This window comes from Papio anubis, chromosome 2 (assembly GCF_008728515.1).
Source record: "Papio anubis isolate 15944 chromosome 2, Panubis1.0, whole genome shotgun sequence".
In the NCBI taxonomy this organism is placed as follows: Eukaryota; Metazoa; Chordata; class Mammalia; order Primates; family Cercopithecidae; genus Papio; species Papio anubis.
This window is the reverse complement of record NC_044977.1, coordinates 97,843,473-97,865,005: the sequence shown is the minus strand read 5'-3', so window position 1 is coordinate 97,865,005 and position 21,533 is coordinate 97,843,473. Positions and strand designations below refer to the sequence as shown.

At 40.8% G+C, this 21,533-nt stretch overlaps 1 protein-coding gene, 1 long non-coding RNA gene and 1 pseudogene across 2 annotated transcripts in view; 1 reads left to right on the top strand and 2 right to left on the bottom strand.

The window, feature by feature from the left end:
* Positions 1 to 966: 966 nt before the first annotated feature.
* On the bottom strand, positions 967 to 18,342 carry HIGD1A (HIG1 hypoxia inducible domain family member 1A). Its single transcript, XM_021934517.2, has 4 exons — positions 18,244 to 18,342; positions 9,979 to 10,097; positions 2,688 to 2,822; positions 967 to 1,986 (listed from the first exon to the last, which is right to left on the bottom strand). The coding sequence occupies exons 2-4, from the start codon at positions 10,073 to 10,075 to the stop codon at positions 1,937 to 1,939; spliced, it is 282 nt and encodes a 93-aa protein (XP_021790209.1). The 5' UTR covers positions 10,076 to 10,097; positions 18,244 to 18,342; the 3' UTR covers positions 967 to 1,936.
* Positions 14,180 to 15,181, bottom strand: LOC103882108 (annotated as a pseudogene).
* Positions 18,343 to 18,389: 47 nt separating the features above from the next.
* The window catches only part of LOC110742589, a 32,263-nt gene continuing 29,119 nt past the window's right edge, over positions 18,390 to 21,533 (top strand). Inside the window, exon 1 of the long non-coding RNA XR_002520427.2 lies at positions 18,390 to 18,650. This is a non-coding gene — a long non-coding RNA (uncharacterized LOC110742589). The remainder of the gene's footprint in view (positions 18,651 to 21,533) is intronic.

The window sequence follows — 21,533 nt, the reverse complement described above, 5'->3', positions numbered from 1 at the left end:
AGGTCAGGTGTGGTGGATTATGCCTGTAATCCCAGCACTTTGGGAGGCTGAGGCAGATAGATCTCTTGAAGCCAGGAGTTCGAGATCATCCTGGCCAACATGATGAAACCTTGCCTTTACTAAAAATACAAAAATTAGCCTGGCCATGGTGGTGCATGCCTGTAATCCCAGCTATTCAGGAGGTTGAAGCATCAGAATCGCTTGAACCTAGGAGGTGGAGGTTGCCGTGAGCTCAGATCACGCCACTGTACTCCAGCCTGAGCAACAGAGCAAGACTCCGTCTCAAAACAAACAAACAAACAAACAGTATAAGAGTAAAATCCAATAATATTATTGACCAGAACTGGTTAGTAGAGAAGGAGGGAAGAAAGAAATATGCTAGGCTTAAATATTTCTCAAAAGGAATTATTGGTGACTAAAAATAAATCGAAGAGTGTTATAATTATATGGATAATCAGCTGGGGGTGGAGGCTCACGCCTGTAATCTAACACTTTGGGAGGCCAAGGCAGGTGGATAACCTGAGGTCAGGAGTTCAAGATCAGCCTGGCCAACACGGTGAAACCTCGTCTCTACTAAAAATACAAAAATTAGCCAGGCGTGTTGGCACATGCCTGTAATCACAGCTACTCGGGAGGCTGAGGCAGGAGAATCACTTGAACCCGGGGGGTGGAAGTTGCAGTAAGCCAAGATCGTGCCACTGCACTCAGCCTACGTGCCAGAGAATAATTCTTTCTCAAAAAATAAAAAATAAAAAAAATAAAAAATTTATATGGATAATCAATAGAACAAAAATTACTCACAAAAGGAAAGAAAGTAAAACACACCATAGAGTAAAATATTTTTAAAATCGTCGAAACAGAGAGCAGCACATGATTAGAGAACAACAAAAAAGGCAATTTCCTGAAACTTGTTCTCAAATTTGTTCCTCTACAGAAAGCTCTTCCTCATGAAATAAACACAACACATTTGACATGGGTCACTTACTTTAATAACAATACATATACCATGTTATCACCATGGAATGTAAATTTAGATTAGACAAGAGAATTTCACAAGTGTAATAGCCTTCTGTAATACATAAAAGTTTGGGTATACTGTCTGGCCAAACCAGCCTGCTCATAAGTCATTAATCAAATTCATTACAGGTAATTTGTTCAGTTCAATGTTTACAATTCTTATGGAAAAAATAAGCAACACACACATTAAAAAAGTGTTCATTTACCTTTGCATGAATGCTTAAAATATGTATTTCTATTTCAAGATGACATTTAAAAATTATTATAATATATCAACAGCAAACATATAATTTGCAATTACAAAAAACGAAACTAGAATCCTTAAGTTATTCTCATGTTTACAATTCTGATTCTTTAATAAATACTACTATTATGCAGTTCTATTATAAGCTTTCTGGATTTGGTTTAAACACATGCACATATATCGTCAGCTGTGGGAAGCTTTACAAACTATATTCCATGCACTTTTTGGACAGAGTTCTAACAGAGCCAGATAGTCCGTAAAATAGGTAGAAAAAAGTTGAATTAACTGGGGGAAATAGGACTCTTATACAACATCCAAAATACGAGATTCTGCAGCAAACTGGGAGTACCTTCAGGACTGGCCTGTTATCTTCTTTAGAACTAAGTTCATCTTAAAAATTTGAGAAGGTGGACATTTCAACACTATCAAGTACATTTAGGTGACAGGTTTAAGTTAACTTGACTTCCTTGAATGACCTAGTTAGTAAACTAGTCACTAGTAATTCGGTCACCAGGCAAATCAAGCCTGTAAGAAAGGAAGCCAATATTCAAAATGCCATGTTACCATCTAAATCCATACAAATTAGTTTATTTTCAACAATAATAGGTAACTTCAATAATGAGACATCTAACTAAAGCAAGTTCCTCCAACAAGACCAAGACAGCATCTCTTCTTCTAAGGCTTAGGTTTTGCCCAGAATTCCCGATACATGGAATAGCCCATACCTAAAGAAAAAGAATGCTAGTTAAGCATTTCAATATTTTCTTAAATATTGAAAAATAAAAACCAGTTCATAAAATAGCTGAAAGTAGTACCATTGCTAACATGGAATATTTACAAGGGGAACAAGACCCTAGGAAGCTTATACTCTTGCCTTCTTAAACATCTTAAATTTCTAAAACTCTTTTTACATATAGTAGTTTCCCAAGTAGTAAAGGGCTGGTATGGCTACTTCACATATTACAATATTTCTTTTAAAGAACAATCAATATTTATCTGGTAACTTTGAAAGGAATCACTCTTGCTACATAATACCAGATAAAGTCAATGAATTATAAAGCCAATAGAAGCATGTAATACCTACACTTTAAGAAACTCTCCTTTAAAAACACAATAAAATAGCAATTGTATGTCTCTCCCAGATAACAGATGTTACTACCAACCCCATTTACACGTCTAGGCTCTTCAATGAAATTATAAAGTCAGTGGTTGACAGGATTTTTTTCATTTCTTTAAAATCTTAGTAGGATATATCATAGAAAAACTATGTCACTACTTGAATTATCTTCATTAATTCATTTTCTACATGAAAATAAGTGATATTCTCAAACTGCTAAAAGGTCAGCTAAAAATATTTACCTATTTTGATCGTCAAGAAATATTTCAATGAGAAACGAAAATTTGAAAATTTCCTGTAGGAACCTACCAACAGTCATTGCTCCTACAACAAAGCCTTGGGCAGCCACACGCATGTGGATCAGATGAAGAGACATTTTAGTATTTCCCCTGCTCTTCAGTTTGTATAATCCATATGCAACAATTGCTGCAAAACCTGCTAGTCCTGTAAAACAAAGTAACAAGTACGTCAGACGCATGAGGAGAAGGGACCAAGATGACTTTACCATCAATCAATGTACATTTTATTATTTATATGAGGATTCTTTATCAGATCATTAATTAGCTAACATACAAATTGAGTTTTTCATGTTTTCCCCCGTTAAAACAAAAAATCTTGAAGCAAACAATAGCAGATCCAAAAAGTCAGGATTATCTTTAAAAATGTGGGTTTGTGGGGCCAGTAGTGAAACTCCTTTAAAAGAGTGCTAGAGAATTAACAGGAACCTAGATTATGATCATCAGAACAAAAGTGTGCCAAAGGTCTTGACTTAGAAAATGAATTTATTACATTTCCTCTCTGTCCTATTTCCCTCCCTCAAGGTAATCAGTTAATATACCAGAGACAATCCTACACATGACTACTACTGAGAAACATTGCCTGAATATTTCAAACTTTGGAATACTGTACTGGGAAGAATGTAAGTAAATAAAGGAAAAGAATAGAGTAATATTAGTTTCAGTTAAAAGGATTATGATCCTAGAGTTCTATACAGAGCCAAACTCTCATTCATTTTGAGGGTAAAAGCATTCAGGACATGACCTTGCATGTTTTCTTTTTAAGATTTATTATTTTATTTTTTAAGAGATGGGGTCTTGCTCTGTTGCCCAGGCTGGAGTGCAGTCGCACAATCATAGCTCACTGCAGCCTTGAACTCCTGGGCTCAAGTGATCCTCTTGGCTCAGCCTCCCTAATAACTGGGACTACAGGAGGGCTCTCTTTCCCAAGCTGCCACCCACGTGCTGATACAAAAACCTAGAGGAAAATATCCAGTCAAATAAAAACAGTGAGTCAAAATGGACAGTTCAAGAAATAAAGACATAATGGTTAAGATATAATGGTGAGCAATAAAGACAGGAAAATCTGTACTGGTTCCTTGAAAATGACTGGTATAATACAGAAAAATTAAGAATCTGAAATTAGGCTATGATTATTACAACAAAATGTGTGCTAAAGGTCTTAAGTTAGGGAATAAATTTACATTCATTTTAATACTGGAAATAGATGAAAAAAACACATCCTAGTTTGACAATGTAAAGAAGACCACCAGCAAGCAGTATAAGAACAGCCTCAGAACTTCCAAATCATAAGAAGAAAAAAAAATTAGGGTTGGGAGTGGTAGCTCACACCCATCATCCTAGCACTTTGGGAGGCTGAGGCAGGTGGATTACCTGAGGTCAGGAGTTTGAGAGCAGCTTGGCCAACAGCCTGGCCATCTCTACTAAAAAGACAAAAAATTAGCCAGGCATGGTGGCATGTGCCTGTAATTCCAGCTACTCGGGAGGCTGAGGCAGAAAGAATGCTTAAACCTGGGAGGCGGAGGTTGCAGTGAGCTGAGATCACGCCACTGCAGTCCAGCCTGGGCAACAGAGCGAGACTCCATCTCAAAAACTATATATATACATATAAATAAATACATTTTTAAATAGTCATAAAGCTTTAAAATAATCTAATATAGCAGTAACATAAATGAGGCAAAAATTGTTAGGAACACAAGATCAGCTCTATTAGAAGATAACAAAATGGGAAAATATGTCTCTTTCAGAAAACAACAGAATAAGAAGCCCCAAACTAAAGCTACAGAATTGAACGGCACCATTAAATAACCTTACTTAAATTCTTAAAAATAAATAAAATTTAATATTTTAATTATAACAGAGATCCCACATTCTTTCAAATGTCTATGAAGCTTTGACAAAACCAATCGTTTATCAGGCCACGAAGAAAATTCCAACTTCTAAAAAGGCCTTCTTCCTGGACGACTACCATAAAGCCAAAACTTAGCAATGAAGACATAAAACAGCCACACACACACACCCGCCCTCTAACCACTGAGAAGCTGAGCACCAATAACTAGATTTGGAGGTTAAAGTAAAAACTGAGAGATTAGGAAACTATCAAACATTATTTGAAAAATAAAAACAGTACTGGTTCTTAGAACAAATAAAATTGTAAAACCTCCAGGAAGTCTGATCAAAGAGAAAATAAATATACAACATTAGGAATGAGAAAGTGGATATAATCACAAGTGGTAAAGAGATTTTTAAAAATAAGAGATGATTGCTCTTTGCCAATTAAATTTGAAAATCTAGGTGAAATGAATGATTTCTGAGGAAACTACAAATTCCTAAATTTGATTCAAGAAGTTGTAGAAAACCTTTCTATACCAATAACCACAGAAAGAATTAAATGGGCAATCCATGCTTTATCCCCAAAAGATAAAGACCCAAATAGTTTTATTAACAAGGTCTAATAAAAATTATAAGGGCATTCTCAATTCATGTTATTTAAAAGTATTCCAGGGCATTAAAAACATACCAATACATTTTTTTCCAATATATTTCCCAAGAAAACAAATCCCTGATACCAAAACAAAATTAAGGTAACACGAGAGGCTGGGTGCAGTGGCTCACACCTGTAATCCAAGCACTTTGGGAGGCTGAGACAGGTGGATCACTTGAAAACAGGAGTTCAAGACTAGTCTGGCCAAAATGGTGAAACCCCATCTCTACTAAAAACACAAAACAGGGTCTCACTGTGTTGCCCAGGCTGTCTTGAACTCCTAGGCTCAAGTGATCCTCCTGCCTCAGCCCCCTAAAGCACTGGGATTACAGGAATGAGCCAAAGCACTCAGTCTTATTTTTTATTAAAAAATGAAAAAGAGATAAGGAAAAAAGTTCCCTTTAAAGATAAGAATAAGTCAGGGATACATGTGAATACTGCTGTTGTTGCCTGGAGATCCTAAACAATTTTAAATCACATAAAAAAAACTATAGGCATAATTTAGGAAGAAACACTACTGGTTTGCAGATCATCTAACTGTGTATAGGAAATCCAAGAGAATCAAATGAAACACAACTAGAGGCCAGGTGCAGCGGCTCATGCCTGTAATCCCAGTACTTTGGGAGGCCGAGGCAGGTGGATCATTTGAGGTCAGGAATTCCAGACCAACCTGGCCAACATGGCAAAACCCTGTCTCTACTAAAACTACAAAAATCAGCCAGGCGTGGTGGCAGGCACCTGTAATACCAGCTACTCGGGAGGCTGAGGCACAAGAATTGCTTGAACCCGGGAGGCAGAGGTTGCAGTAAGCTGAGATTGTGCCACTGCACTCCACCCTGGGCGACAGAGCAAGACTCCGTCTCAAAAGAACAAAAAGAAACACAACTAGAACCAGTAAGAAAAAAGATTACTTTGATGAATACATTAAAAAGCATATCTAGAGAAATTAAATTTCTAGACCTACAGAAAACAATAAAATTATATTTAAGGACACAAAAGGTTTGCATGAAAATCGGTAGATGCACCACATTCTAAGATTCCCATTCTCCCCAAATTAATAAATTCAATCTAATCCAAATGTAAAAATGAGACATTTTCCCCCATTTTGGGCTGGGCAGGCCAATTTCTTTTTCTTTTCTCTCTTTTTTTTAGACACGGGGTCTTCCTATATTTCCCAGACTAGAGTTCAGTGGGTATTCGCAGGCATGACCATTATACACTACCGCCCTGAACCCCTGGGCTCAAGTGACCCTCCTGCCTTGGCTTCCTGAGTAGCTGCAATTAACAAGCTAATTTCAAAGTAAACAGGCAAGCTCTATTTGAGAAGGTAGAATAGTGAAAGGGTACTGGCTTATGAGGTTCTAAACATACCATTAAGTTTCTGGCAGACAGATCAAAGTAACAAAATAGGTACAGTAGTTCAGTAACAAACCTATGGTTCGTGTATGACATAGTTCACATTTCAAATAAGTGGTAAAAGAATGCAAAATAGATACCCAAATTACTGTGTTAGAAAATTAAGGCATCCATATGGAAAAAGTATAAAGTTAGATTTTGCCTCATGTTATACCTACAAATAAATTCCAGATAGATTAGTATCTCAATGATAAATCAAGAACATAAGGAAATACAGGAACCTAAGTAGTCCCAGGATCATGAAGGCCTTGCAACATATAAGAAGACATAATACCTAAAATACATAATTATAATTTAATTAGAAAAAGACAACCTAGTTGAAACAGAAACAAAAGCAAAAACAAAAAAGAAAAAAACAAAAAAGCTAATTCACAGAAGAGAAGCCTGAATGACCAACACATATGAAAAGATGCTCAAAGAATGATAATATCTAGTGCTATTGAGAGTATGGGAAAACCAACCCATCACAGCCTATTGGTGTAAATAATTGTTTTGGTACAATTAAACATATAAGGATATTTAATTTTTACACACATACTCTTCCAACAGTTTGTAAAAGCAACATAATGGGAACAACTCCTATGTCGTCAATAAAGCAATGGTTAAATCATTGTAGGATTTATGTACTCCTAAGAAGGGATATGTATAAATGACAACCCATTAAAGAGCAGAAAATTTTATATTTGTATCTTATCCTTTTGAAATGTCTTTCTGCCCATTTCATAATGTACCAAATGTGTAAGAACAAAAGTACTTATAAATGACTTAAAAATAGGTAAACACACAACACACTGGCAGGACGTACGTGCTCAAATTATTTTTTACTGAGGGAATGTACAACCAAAAAATTTTAGAGATCTCTGTTACAAAACATTGTATATCTACAAAATTAATGATATTAAAAATACAAAAGTTCCTATATGCATTGTTATAAAAAGATAACGAAAACAAGGCTAAAGAAAAATATTTCATCTAAAAATAATTATAAATAATAATTTATGGTAGTATATGGAGAAGAAAACACTGACAGACTGTGCAAACTGCCGTTGACTTTCAGAGTCAGCATCACAGGGCATGGTACCTTTCTGTTTTATGCACTTTTGCAACTAACTTATTAATTACATGCTCAGAAGAAAAATTCCTTCGAGAGACTTCAAAGTCCTTTAACTTCTGGCCGGCCGCGGTGGCTCAAGCCTGTAATCCCAGCACTTTGGGAGGCCGAGACGGGTGGATCACGAGGTCAGGAGATCGAGACCATCCTGGCTAACACGGTGAAACCCCGTCTCTACTAAAAAATACAAAAAACTAGCCGGGCGAGATGGCAGGCACCTGTAGTCCCAGCTACTTGGGAGGCTGAGGCAGGAGAATGGCGTAAACCCGGGAGGCAGAGCTTGCAGTGAGCTGAGATCCGGCCACTGCACTCCAGCCCGGACAACAGAGAGAGACTCCATCTCAAAAACAAACAAACAAAAAAAAAGTCCTTTAACTTCTTGGAGAGCCATCTAAAAAGATGCTCAGTAGTTTGTTAATAATGAAAAATTAGAAACCACATAAATTTCTACCAAGATTATAATGTTATATATAATAGTAATTTATATCATATAAATTAAGTCATTAAAAGTGGAGTTCTGGCCAGGCGTGGTGGCTCACGCCTATAATCCCAGCACTTTGGGGGCTGAGGCGGGTGGACCACGAGGTCAGGAGATCGAGACCATCCTGGCTAACACAGTGAAACCCTGTCTCTACTGAAAAATAGAAAAAATTAGCCAGGCGTGGTGGCAGGCACCTGTAGTCCCGTTACTCGGGAGGCTGAGGCAGGAGAATGGTGTGAGCTCAGGAGGCGGAGCTTGCAGTGAGCCAAGATTGTGCCACTGCACTCCAGCCTGGGCGACAGAGGGAGACTCCGTTTCAAAAAAAAAGTGGAGTTTTTAGGCCAGGCATGGTGGCTCACGCCTGTAATCCCAGCACTTTGGGAGACTGAGGCAGGTGGATCACCTGAGATCAGGAGTTCGAGACCAGCCTGGCCAACAGGATGAAACCCCCGACTCTACTAAAAATACTAAAAAATTAGCTGGTGTGGTGCCGGGCACCTGTAATTCTAGCTACTTGGGAGGCTGAGGCAGGATAATCACTTGAACTCAAGAGGTGGAGGTTGCAGTGAGCTGACATCGCGCCATTGCACTCCAGCCTGGGCAACAAGAGCAAAACTCCTCGGGGGGAAAAACAAAAGTCGAGTTTCAAATAACATAGGTAAAAACATGAGATAAAAATTATAATACTTATATGCATCTTAGTATGATACTGAATTTGCAAAGATAAAAAAAGAAAAAACAACTGGAAAAAATATGTACATCAAAATGGTAACAATAGTTATATCTAAATGGTGGCATTAAAGGTAATTTTTAAATTCTTTGTACAATTAAAAATTTTTAAACTTTTTCTTGAGATTAGTTTATATACTATAAATTTCACCTTTCATCTGTTTTAAGTGCACATTAAATGAATTTTAATATGCCTGCGAGTCTGACCTCTGGGGGACAGGAGACTGAATAGCTAATTTCAGTCATGACTGACACCTCAATAAAACCTGGTTACCAAGGCTTGGTGGGCTTCTTCCCTGGATGGCAAGACTTAGCATGTATTGCCACATATTACATCATCAGTACTGAAGAATTAAATGTACCCCCTCTCCCTCTGGAACTCCCTGGGAAGGGGACACCTAGAATTTTGTGTCTGGTTTATCCTAGACTTCATTCTATACGTCTTTGTTGACTTTAACCTATATCCCATTGCTGTAATAAACTATAACTATGACCATAACAAGCAGTTTTGAGTCTTATGAGTCTTGGCCCAATCATCTAACGTGAAAGGGTGGTCTTGGGCTTCACCAAAACAACATTATTCACTGAAATAAGACTCAATAAAATAAGAAGTCTCAGCTGGAGTGGTGGCTCACACCTATAATCCTAGCAATAGGCTGAGGGTGCACAGATTGCTTGAGCCCAAGAGTTCAAGACCAGCCTAGGCAACATGGCAAAACCCTGTGTCTATACAAAAATACAAAAATTGGCTGGGTGTGGTGGTGCACGCCTGTGGTCCCAGCTACTTAGGAGGCTGAGGTGGAAGGATCAAGAACCTGAGAGGTTGAGGGGTGGTGGCAGTGAGCTATGATCGAGCCACTGCACTTCAGTCTAGGCGAAAGAGACCCTGTCTCCAAAAAGAAAGAAAGAGTCTGAATACATACAGAAGAATCATTGTGATGAGATTTATATTATGCCAATATCAGCATATTTCAACAACATAAGAAAAAAATGGAAAATACATTCTTTCAGGATATACTCAATGAACAAGTTTATCACAGCTCTACCGTATTCAAGATCACTAAAATGTCAGTCAAACTTACCAACAGGTACGAATGGTGCCTCTTTAGCTTTTCGAATAAGTTTGGATCCCTGATCTTCCTCATATGAAGGAAGGGAAACACCTGTGTCTGTTGACATAGTGACTGCTTGAAGAATCACCCTGAGAGAGAATTTCTATGAGGTTCTGTAATTAAAAGCATCTGAACATTATTAAATATCTGGATGTATTTAAAATATTCCTGGCCGGGCGCGGTGGCTCAAGCCTGTAATCCCAGCACTTTGGGAGGCCGAGGCGGGTGGATCACGAGGTCAGGAGATCGAGACCATCCTGGCTAACATGGTGAAACCCTGTCTCTACTAAAAATACAAAAAACTAGCCGGGCGTGGTGGCGGGCGCCTGTAGTCCCAGCTACTCGGAGGCTGAGGCGGGAGAATGGCGTGAACCCGGGAGGCGGAGCTTGCAGTGAGCCGAGATCGCGCCACTGCACTCCAGCCTGGGCGACAGAGCGAGACTCCGTCTCAAAAAAAAAATAAAATAAAATAAAAAATAAAATATTCCTAACTTCCATGAGAATCTTAGCATATGTTATCCATAATCTTAAAGTTAAAAAATATTTTTAGAAATTAACTGTATTTTTAACGTATAGTCACCCTCAGGGAGAGTTGTATACATTTATTCCCCCTATTGTTTTGCCGTTTCTCCGGTACAACCCATTCATTTTTAGCAAAATGTTATTAAAAATAGCGAAAAATTTTAAATTGATGTTACTTTTATCAATTAAAATAGTAGCTACTAATTTTCTGGCTATCTTCATCCTTAATCAACTATTTAACTTGACAATTTTAAGTTACTCAAACCAAACTGAGAACTCCTATTGAACCTTCAATATCACATTGGAAATCCTACTTAGCACTTTTCGGTGTAGTTAAGTGCAGTCTTTATTGCTTTCAACTGCTGGTTTATTTATTCCAATGTGCTTCCTTGCTTCAGTTTTCACTTCAGATTAGTTTCTAATCTATTACAGTAATCTGTTATCCATGATGGTTGCCCCTGGGGGAAAGCGTAGTTATTCTGAATAGCCAAAGTTTCTACCTAGCTCATTATTTACTCATTTTAAGAACAAAGCTTTTATTTCAAATAATATTGGTAGAAATGTCTCCTTCATAGCCTTTTAGATTTTTTTATGACCTATGATTAGTTTTTTTCTTTTTTGAGACCGACTCTTGCTCTGTTGCCCAGGCTGGAGTGCAGTGGCACCATCTCAGCTCACTGCAACCTCCACTTGGCACACACCACCATGCCTGACTAATTTTTTTGTATTTTTTAGTAGAGACAGGGTTTCACTCCTGACCTCAAGTGATCCACCCACCTCAGCCTCCCAAACTGCTGAGCCACTGTGCCAGCCTATGATTAGCTTTTTCTTCTTCTTTTTTTTTTTTTGAGATGGAGTTTTGTTCTTGTTGCCCAGGCTGGAGTGCAGTGGCGCAGTCTTGGCTCACTACAACTTCTGCCTCCCAGGTTCAAGTGATTCTCTTGCTTCAGCCTCCCAGATACCTGGGATTAGAAGTGCCTGCCACCATGCCTGGCTAACTTTTTTGTATTTTTAGTAGAGATGGGGTTTCACCATCTTGGTCAGACTGGTCTCGAACTCCTGACCTCAGGTGATCCACCTGCCTCCCAGTGTTGGGATTACAGGCGTGAGCTACCAAGTCTGGCCCTACGATTAGCATTTTTAACATCACTGCAGCACAAAACTGAATTACCCTCAGGGTCTTCTTAATATCTTCTAAGCTTCAGATCTGCCTTCCTTTACATACCTCACATCCCCCAGGCTTCCCTTTAAAACTCTATCCTCTTTTTATAATTCCTTTAAATGGCATCCCAAAGGCAAGAACTAGCCTGATACCATATGAGTAAGGGGATAGGGGTTAAAAAAAAAAAAATCATTTTCATTATCACAGGGATCAAAGGCTCCTTTCCTCCTTTTCAGTCGTCTCAGTGAATAGCCTTTTACCACAATGAGGCATTAACAAATTCAATTTCATTTTAGCCACAATAACAAAATATACTTTCTTCACTGAACTATTTTGAATTGCAGTAAACTTTACCCACAGATAAAATAAGGGGCTGAAGCACAGTTTAAGTATACAAGTCTCTAATTAGTGCCAATTACAATAAACTTAAAAGTCTATGCCCACCCTATCATCCATATAAAATCTTACTTTCACTTCTGGGTTTTTCATATGCATTATGCTCCCTTTGATAAAAATACCTCTCATTCAACACCTTGCTACTCAAGGGGAGTTAGTGGCAGTTAAGGTCCTCAACGAAAATGCAACTCCAGAGGTAGGGGGTGGTGTGCTTAGTTTAGAAAGTGAATTCATCCCTATAAGCCTCACCTTCATTGAGATGACTTAACCCTGTCATCTGACATAGAAGAAAATAAAAGAAAATTTAGATTGGACTTAGACCTTCTTTTTGTACTCCATTACTTGTTAATTGAATAAACTCCTAACTACTGAGCTTTATTATACATAAGGTTCAATAAGCTCAAGGTTCAAGATACTCACTATATATCTGAATAATACAATATAAACGCTAAAGTAATTAATGGTTCAAAAATTAGTTTTTTTTTTTTTAAAAAAGAGAAATCATGTAACCGCCCAACAGGTTCACCTTGCTCGCTGGCTAGACAGAGCTGATTTATCAAGACAGGGGAATTACAATAGAGAAAGAACAATTCACCCAAAGCCAGCTGCGTGGGAGACCAGGGTTTTAATTAGTCAAATCAGCCTCTTGGAGCATTCAGGGATCAGTTTTTGAGGATAATTTGGTGGGTAGGGAAAGGCCAGTGAATAGAGTGCTGATTGGTTGGGTTGGAGATGAAATGGGAAGTTGAAGCTGTCCTCTTGTGCTGAGTCAGTTCCTAGGTAGGGGACGTAAGATCAGATGAGCCAGTTTATTGATCTGGGTGGTACCAGTTGATCAAGTGCAGGGTCTGCAAAATATCTCATGCACTGATCTTAGGATCATTTTAGGGAGGGTCAGAATCTTGTAACCTCCAGCTGCATGACTCCTAAAATGTAATTTCTAAGTTGTGGCTAATTCGTTAGTTCTCCAAAGGCCGTCTAGTCCCCAGGCAAGAAGGGGGTTTGTTTTGGGAAAGGGCTGTTACCATCTTTGCTTTATTTTTCTATTTTTATTTTATGAGACAGGGTCTAGTTCTGTCACCCAAAGCTGGAGCACGATCTCAATCTTGGCTCACCAACTTCTGCCTCCCAGGTTTGAGCGATTTGTGCCTTAGCCTAACAGCTGGGATAACAGGCGTGCACCACCATGCCTGGGTAATTTCTTTGTATTTTTAGTAGAGATGGGGTTTTGCCATGTTGGCCAGGCTGGTCTCAAACTCCTGGCCCCAAGTGATTTGCCCGCCTCAGCCTCCCAAAGTGCTAGGATTATAGACGTGAGCCATCATGCCTGGTTCTGTCTTTTTTTTGGCTAGGTCCTATCTCTTTCACTGTCTCAGTTATAATTTTGCAATGGTGGTTTCAATCACAGTGTGATTAATTGTCAATAGCCTAACACAGACAAGGTCTGAATTTAGAGAGTGATGTGTTTTAGCTAAAGGAGGTTTGGCACCTTTCACAGAGAAACACTTGAGACTGGCTTTGAAGAAACTGCATAAATGGACTGGATGGAGAGATTAAACACTGTAGACCAGCCTAGCCAACATGGTGAAACCCCATCTCTACTAAAAATACAAAAATTAGCTGGGCATGGTGGTGGGCTTGGTGGAGTGCCCGCCTGAAATCCCAGCTACTTGGGGAGGCTGAGGCAGGAGAATCGCTTGAACCCAGGAGGCGGAGGTTACAGTGAACCAACATTGCGCCACTGCACTCCAGCCTGGACAACAGAGTGAGACTCCATCTCAAATTTTAAAAAATAAAAAGAAAAATAAAAAAAATCATGACCTTCTCAAAGGGCTCACAAATCCTTTCATTTCCCTTCCCAACCCCACATTCTAACCACATTAATTTTTTTTTTTTTTTTTCTTTTGGAGACGGAGTCTCGCTCAGTCACCTAGGCTGGAGTGCAGTGGCGCAATCTTGGCTCACTGCAAGCTCTGCCTCCCGGGTTCATGCCATTCTCCCACCTCCGCCTCCCGAGTAGCTGGGACTACAGGTGCCCGCCATGGCGCCCGGCTAATTTTTTGTATTTTTAGTAGAGATGGGGTTTCACCATTCACAGGATGGTCTCGATCTCCTGATCTTGTGATCCGCCCGCCTAGGCCTCCCAAAGCTCTCAGCCCACATTAAGTATTTTTAAGATGCTCTCTATACCTCCAAGCCTTTGCACAAGCTGATTCCTCTACTTGTGAGAGTTTCCCTCCCTTCCATCCCCTTCAGATACTCTTTCCTAGCTAACTCCTCCCATTTTCTTTTTCAGGTTTGGTTTTTCTTTTTTTACACTGAGTCAGAAAATTATTTTAATAGTTACAAAACATTTTTTTTTTAACAGAATCAGTATAAAATAGCAGTTGATTTCTCCATAATTATCAGAATTATTTATACTTGAGGTCTTGGCTAAGTGGGGCTGAAATCAACAAAAGGTCTTGGACTATTGGCTCAGAAACAATCTTAGGAAGCCCGCCCTGTTGACATCTGTCATGCTTAGCTCTTATGAGATGATCTGGTCCTTAAAAAAAAAAAAAAGTATCTCTATTCATTCTTTGGAGGCTTGAAGTGAATTCCACAGCATTCATTAAACTCCTTCCAGCTCCTGTCATTTACCATTCTGACTGCATCCATTTCAACTTAGTCTATTCTCTTCTGAGTTGCTTTAGCAATATTAAATCGTCCAAATTCTTTTCTCTCTCTTCTTGGAGGTTTTTTACTACTACTGAGGTCTGCGCTGTACAGTTTTTCAATGACTCTGTCCCTGTTGGCATGAGCTGCCATCAAAGACTCAAAGTTGTTTACAGGTTTGGCTGGCATCAATTTTCCCTGCAAAGGAAGCTGTTGGAACCGTAGTGTTTAATTCATGTACTAGTCTGTCATCAATTGTCCACATCACCTTGAGTAATTCCTGGAACTAGGCAAATTCCTCACAGTTCACACCGCCGCTGGGCGTCACCATATTGGACTCAGGTTCACATCTTAATTGACCTCCTCTCAGAAATTTCTGTCTCTTTAAGTTTGTAAGTGCTTTGGTTATGCAGTCCCATAGGATCTTGTACTTTCCTTATAACCCTTAAAACCATCAGTTTGTCTGTTTCTTTTGCTAGAATCCTTAAGTCGGGGCCAATACCTGCTCTACTTGTATCCAACTCCACTGCCTGGTGCAATATCCTATATATAATAGGTACACTACAAATGTTTCTTGCATACATTTAAAAGTTACATTTCTCAACCACTGAAAGCATTCTTAGGTTACTCAGGAATACTGAGTGGAAAAAAAATAACAATCATCCAGATTTGTAGAGTTTAATCAGTAAGAAAAATGCCAAACTGTATGTTCTTAAGTGCTTATTTCTTTTACGTTTCTTATATTGTACCTATGAAAAGAGAAATAACCTGAGGTCTTAGTTCCTTGCAACACAGGGGATAAAACTATTATATACCACAATCCACTTTTAAAAACTAAAAACTTCTGCAGATATAAAAGCATGTTTTCCCCTTTTTTGCCTGAATCATTTCTAAACTAAAAAATCATTTGGGAATTGTCTTTAAAAGCAAGGAAGTTGGTAGCCGGGCATCATGGTGCACACCTGTAGTCCTACCTCCTCAGGAGGCTGAGGCAGGAGGGCTGCTTGAGCCTGGAAGGCGGAGGCTGTGGTGAGTCATGATCCAGCCACTGCACTCCAGCCTGGGAAACAAGCAAGACCCTTGCTGAGGGACCCAACAAACAAACAAAAACAGGACATAAATGGTTTTTAAAAAACAGCAAGAAAGTTGGTAGTTTTTCTTATAATTATCTCACATCTGGTTGACTCTAATTCTCCAACGGGTCAATGGAGCAAAAGGTTTTTTTTTTTTTTTTTTTTCCCCCCTCCTTTCAGGAGGGAGGGGGTTAGTTGTCTCTTTCCTGTATATAAGTCAAGAACAGAAGAAAATCTATTTCTCTGTTCTTCACCTATGATACAGACTCTTGAAGTTTGTATGGATGGGGCATGTGACCTGGCTTTCAGAAAATAGCCCCTGTGGTAAGAATCAGGGTGTGGGGAACAAAATGGCCATTACTTGCTTGAAACGAGACGATAATCTGTCTGTGATTCCAGATCACCTTATGTGTACATTTCAGAATAAAATTAATAAGGATGAATATTTAAAAATCCAACACATATCACTTGTTATTCTGTAGTCCAAATATTATAATTCCCATATAGTACATACCTAAAATATTGTATGAATACAAAATTTTGATAACTGTCTTTCTAATTACCACGTGTAAGTTTCCAAAGTATTCATAGTTTATAGCCACCTGAATTGAAAACTGGTTAAGCATCAGGAACAATAATTTCGAATCATATAATTTGAGAGTAACAAATCAGATGAATAATCCAGGCCAACAGCCTTATTTTACAGGTGGGGAAAAGGTTGTGAGAGGATTATACCAATTGCTCAGTACAAGGAATACATGTCTGGTGGGGCAGGATTAGAATCCAGCTCTTCTGATATAGAGTCCTGGGTTCTTTTGATTGACAATATATTGCCAAAACATCAATCTTATGCTGCTGATGTAAATTAGATTAAATTTGCAGATAAGAAATCTGATTAGAAAATGTAAGAATCCATTACTCAACAGAAGCCCACGTTGTTCTCTTTGAATGATACATATAAAAAAGTCATGCCTAAGTTAAATGGAATCTTCTTCAGTGACTTAACTCATCTAACAATTTCAATTGTGATTTGAAAAGACTTTTTTCACTACACCACTGCCAGACTTTCCTTTATTATCCACCCACAGTAATTGTCCCAGATCTCTGTCAGAAAGTTGAATAGACGCTAAAAAAGGCACCAGTAACCAGATATTCAAAGTCAGTTTGAAGAGCACAAATTATTCTGTACGCTTAGTAAGACACGACTGAAGACCTTTCCACAGAGAACCTAAAAGTGGCATTAAGGGAAGATGAGCCGTCCAGCATCAGGAGACGTAACAGGCTGAATGAAGGATCTTTCTTCACAGTTATTTTGTCACGGGAACTACTATCTAAAGCAATGCTGGCTTCAAACTTTGATTTTGCATCAGTTGCCCATCAGCCTGTTTAAAATGGCTGCGAAGGCCCCAGCATGGAGATCTGGATTCAGGTGGTCTGCGGCAGCGCTCGAGGAATTTTTACTTTAAGAAGCCCCTTCAAGTGACTCTGGTGCACAAAGAGAACCCCTAGTATACAGGATTCCAAATATGTGTGTCATGCTGGAGCTTCATGACCAGGTTGTTACCGCTTCAACCTGTTAGAACTTTCCATCCAAACCTGTCTTACTCGAAAGTGCTTTTGTACTTCCCGAAGCAGAGATCCCTGTCGTGGGGAATACTCCGAAGAGGGAAATAGCGGCTTCCCACTCCGGGAATTTAAGACAAGGCGAATATCACTGCTGCATCATGTCGGCAGCTCCCAATTCTGCCCTCACGCTGTGCTTTGTAATCTCTAACCCGCCGACTCGGCAGGAGAAAAATTTAATTCGGTCACAGAAGCAATACACAGGGCCCTAGGCCTGGTCACTTTCCCAGGGTGGAGGAAACACCAGGTCGCAGAGAAAAGCAAGATCAGGACTGGAAGGTCCTCTGCTAGTACGCCCTCCCCTCAACCTCCCGACCTTCCTCGCCGCCTCTCTTCCTGTGACCTTGTCGGGACTCCGTGACCAGAGCGCTCGCCCGCCGCTCAGCCTGCTCTTCAGAATGTTCCAAGCTCTGGGGACGCTCCCGCTCCTCGCTCCCCGCCGTCGGGCCCAGCCAACACTCTCCTACTCCCGCCTCTCATTACCACCCTAGCAGCGAGTCTTCCCCGCTCAGCAACAACTCACTCCACAAGCTTCTGCTCCATCACCTCGCTGGCTCCGTCTCCCCTCACCCTAAGGACCCCAGGCCTCGGTTCCTGACCCCTCTCCTCCTCCCATGCTCGAGGCCGGGCCTGAGCCCCGGCAACTCCACCTCTCCTCCCTCATTCCAGACAACGGTCCCCAGCCCCCAGCCCCCACCCCCCACCCCCCCCCAAAGTCATTTCGGCCTGGCCAAGCGCTGCCCCACTTCTTCCCGTCCCGCGGCCCGTGACCCTGGCTCACAGTCCCCGGCTTGTTTCGCTTACCTAGAGCGAGAAATCCTCTTACACGCCAACCGGCTTCCAGTCCCTGCAGCGCTAACCTGTCCGGCCGGCTTCTCCCCACCCACAACCGTCCCAGCCAATCAGAGGCCAGCGGCCGCAAAACGACGCGTGCGTGTGCGCGGCGGGTGGGGCAGTCCAGAGCGGGTCCCGGATTGGCTGGGGCGGTGAGTGCCGGCCCACTACCCCGGCTCTAGCGTACTGGAGGAAACAGACGTGAGAGCTTGGCGCCCAGGGTTCGCGCCAGGGCACTTGAGGGGTTTTGGCTCCTGGCCCGCGGGCTCTTCAGATTTCTCCTCTTTTCTCCTTGGGCAGCGGAGGCGAGCACCGCGAACGCCGTGTCCCGTGTGCCGACCGCCTGCGGACGCCTCACGGGCCGGAAAGGGATGGGGGTGAGGGGTTTCGGCTTCGGGTGAGGTGGGGTTCGGGTCCGACTGCTTGTTCTCGCCGTTCAGTAACGAGATGCAGATAGACTGGGAAAGAACGGAGTTTTTTTTTTGTTTTTTTTGTTTTTTTTTTTTTTTTTTTTTGAGACGGAGTCTCGCTGTGTCGCCTAGGCTGGAGTGCAGTGGCCGGATCTCAGCTCACTGCAAGCTCCACCTCCCGGGTTTTTACGCCATTCTCCTGCCTCAGCCTCCCGAGTAGCCGGGACTACAGGCGCCTGCCACCTCGCCCGGCTAGTTTTTCGTATTTTTTAGTAGAGACAGGGTTTCACCGTGTTAGCCAGGATGGTCTCGATCTCCTGACCTCGTGATCCGCCCGCCTCGGCCTCCCAGAACGGAGTTTATATCTGCAACAGGTTACAGGGAGAAATCGGAGTAACTCACCAGACCAACTCAAAATTATTATTACAAGTTTTTCTAGTGCTTAAATACATTCAGTGCACTTACAAGTCGAAAGCCAAAGTGTTTCACTCAATCTGATCTTTAACCGTAATAGGGTCAGGTGTCTAGACAATTGCTTCAGAGCCTTGGAAATAATCTAAAGTGGGTCCCGGTACAAGGTGTGCAAGAACAACTCCATTATTTTAATTAAACTCTAGGGGCTGAGAAAGCCCAGGCGGGATCTTAATGGACTTGTCTCTACATTCTAGCCTTTCTGCTAAGGCACCAGTTTCTCCAGTTCTTTAATGTTTAACTTATACATGCATCAGAATGACAGTGAGGCGTTGGTGAGAGCTGCTCTGGTTGCTAATGGAGATCTGGCCTGCCACAGTGGGAGCAGAGCTTGCTCTGGGGCGCCCGGTGCGCTGGGAAGACTGCGGGCTCTATCAATTCCACTCCCAGGGCGGTTGTGGTCAGGACCCTGTGCTGTCAGATCCCACGTGGGATCCTTCCTGGAGCTTACACTATAATAGGAGGCAGCCAGTACTTGCAAGCACGGGGTCGCGGGAACTACGACCTCACCCAGGCCAGGCCACCTTTCTCTCAGGAAGGAGGTGTCAGAAGCCCGGGGTGATAGCGAGCTTCCAGAGACAGGGCTTCTCATGTGTTTGTCAAGTAAATAATGAGTGACAATCTGGCGAGTTGTGGGTCAACGAAAAAAGTCGAACTCTTAGATATTTGAAGAGATTTATTCTGAACCAAATATGAGTGACCATGGCCCCTGACACAGCCCTCAGGAGGTCCTGAGAACATGTGCCCAAGGTGGTCCAGGCACACTTGATTTTATACATTTTAGAGAGGCATGAGACATCAAATACATTTAAGAAACACATTGGTTTGGCCCAGAAACGGGGGACAACTCAAAGGCGAGAGGGGAGCGGGCTTCTAGGCTATAGGTAAATTTAAACAGTTTCTGGTTGATAATTGGTTGAGTTTGTCTAAAGACCTGGGATCAATAGAAAGGAAATGTTCAGGTTAAGATAAAAGATTGTGGAGACCAGGGTTGTTTTGAAGTCTTATAGAGACTGCTTTTAGAGACAGGCTGCCTTTAGACAGATATAGGCTGCCTTTAGAGACCATAGATGACAAATGTTTCGCATTCAGATCTTTGAAAGGTGCTAGACTTTTAATCTCTTTAGGACTGGGGAGGCCTGGAAGAAAAGATCTAGCTATGTTAATAGAGATTCTTTACAGATGTGAATTTTCCCCCACAGAGGACAGATTTGCATGGCCATTTCAAGATATGGCAAAGAAACGTGTTTTGGGGTAAAATATTTTTATTTTCTTCCTTGTCTCATAATGTTATGCCAGAGTCAAGTTGGAAAGTAAGTCACGATATATAGGGTTAAATAAAACCCATTTGATGAGAATTTATGACTTGTAGGGCATGACTCCCCAGACCCCTTAGATAGGAATTTGGGTAAAATAAAAAAATCAGATCTTAGTCCTCAGACACAAAGCCTCTACAACTGCATTGTGGGGAAATCTGGGACTAAGTTAGAGTCTCTTGATATAACCACAAAACAAAGACTACCAAATGCTCTGTCTTACAGATAGGAACTAAATGTCATGGGCTCAGGATTTTGAAAATCGTTCGTCTTATAATTAAGATACATGTAAGAAACATTTCATGCTATGGATGATTAAGAACTTCATACTTCGATTATATGGTAGCTTTCAGCTCCTTGAAGGCACATATTTTGTCTGGATGATCCTGGTATCTCCTTGAATGCTGCCTGTGTGCTCAATAGAAATTCAATAATGGTAAATGAAGAAAGATGTAAATGCTCCAAGAACTGGAGGGTTTAAAAGATAAGTAGGGATAGTCAGGAACTCGTTTAGGATGAACCCCACTGCCTTCAATATGAAGGTCAACCAGAAGTTGTTAGTCTCTTGATTCTGTAAACACAAAGGCTAATAGCAGCAGTGACCAAAGCATATTCATTCCTGAAGGGAATGTATATGCCTCAAAATAATGTCAGCTAACTTGTTGATTTCCAGAGAATAAGATTTACCACCCCATCAGCTCTACCAACTAGAGCAACTAGTTGGCAACATACCAGACATGACCTTGTGCTTGATTTCTCAAAATGTCACTTTTTTCACTTGTAAAATGAGGGGTAACACTAATGATGGTTAAAGAGGAAATATATGTAGCATGTTAGCCCCATGCTTGGCATGAAAAATGTTAGCTATTGCTTTAAAAATTCCTTCCTGTGTACTGTGCAAAAAGAGTCAGACCTTGCCCTCGAAGCTGAAAAGATAAGAACCTTTTAAACCAATTACTACTGAAGGCTCCCAATCCAGACCCTGAAAGAGGATTCTTGGATCTCCTGCAAGAAAGAATTCTAGACGAATCCATAGAGTACAGTGAAGGCAAGCTTATTAGCA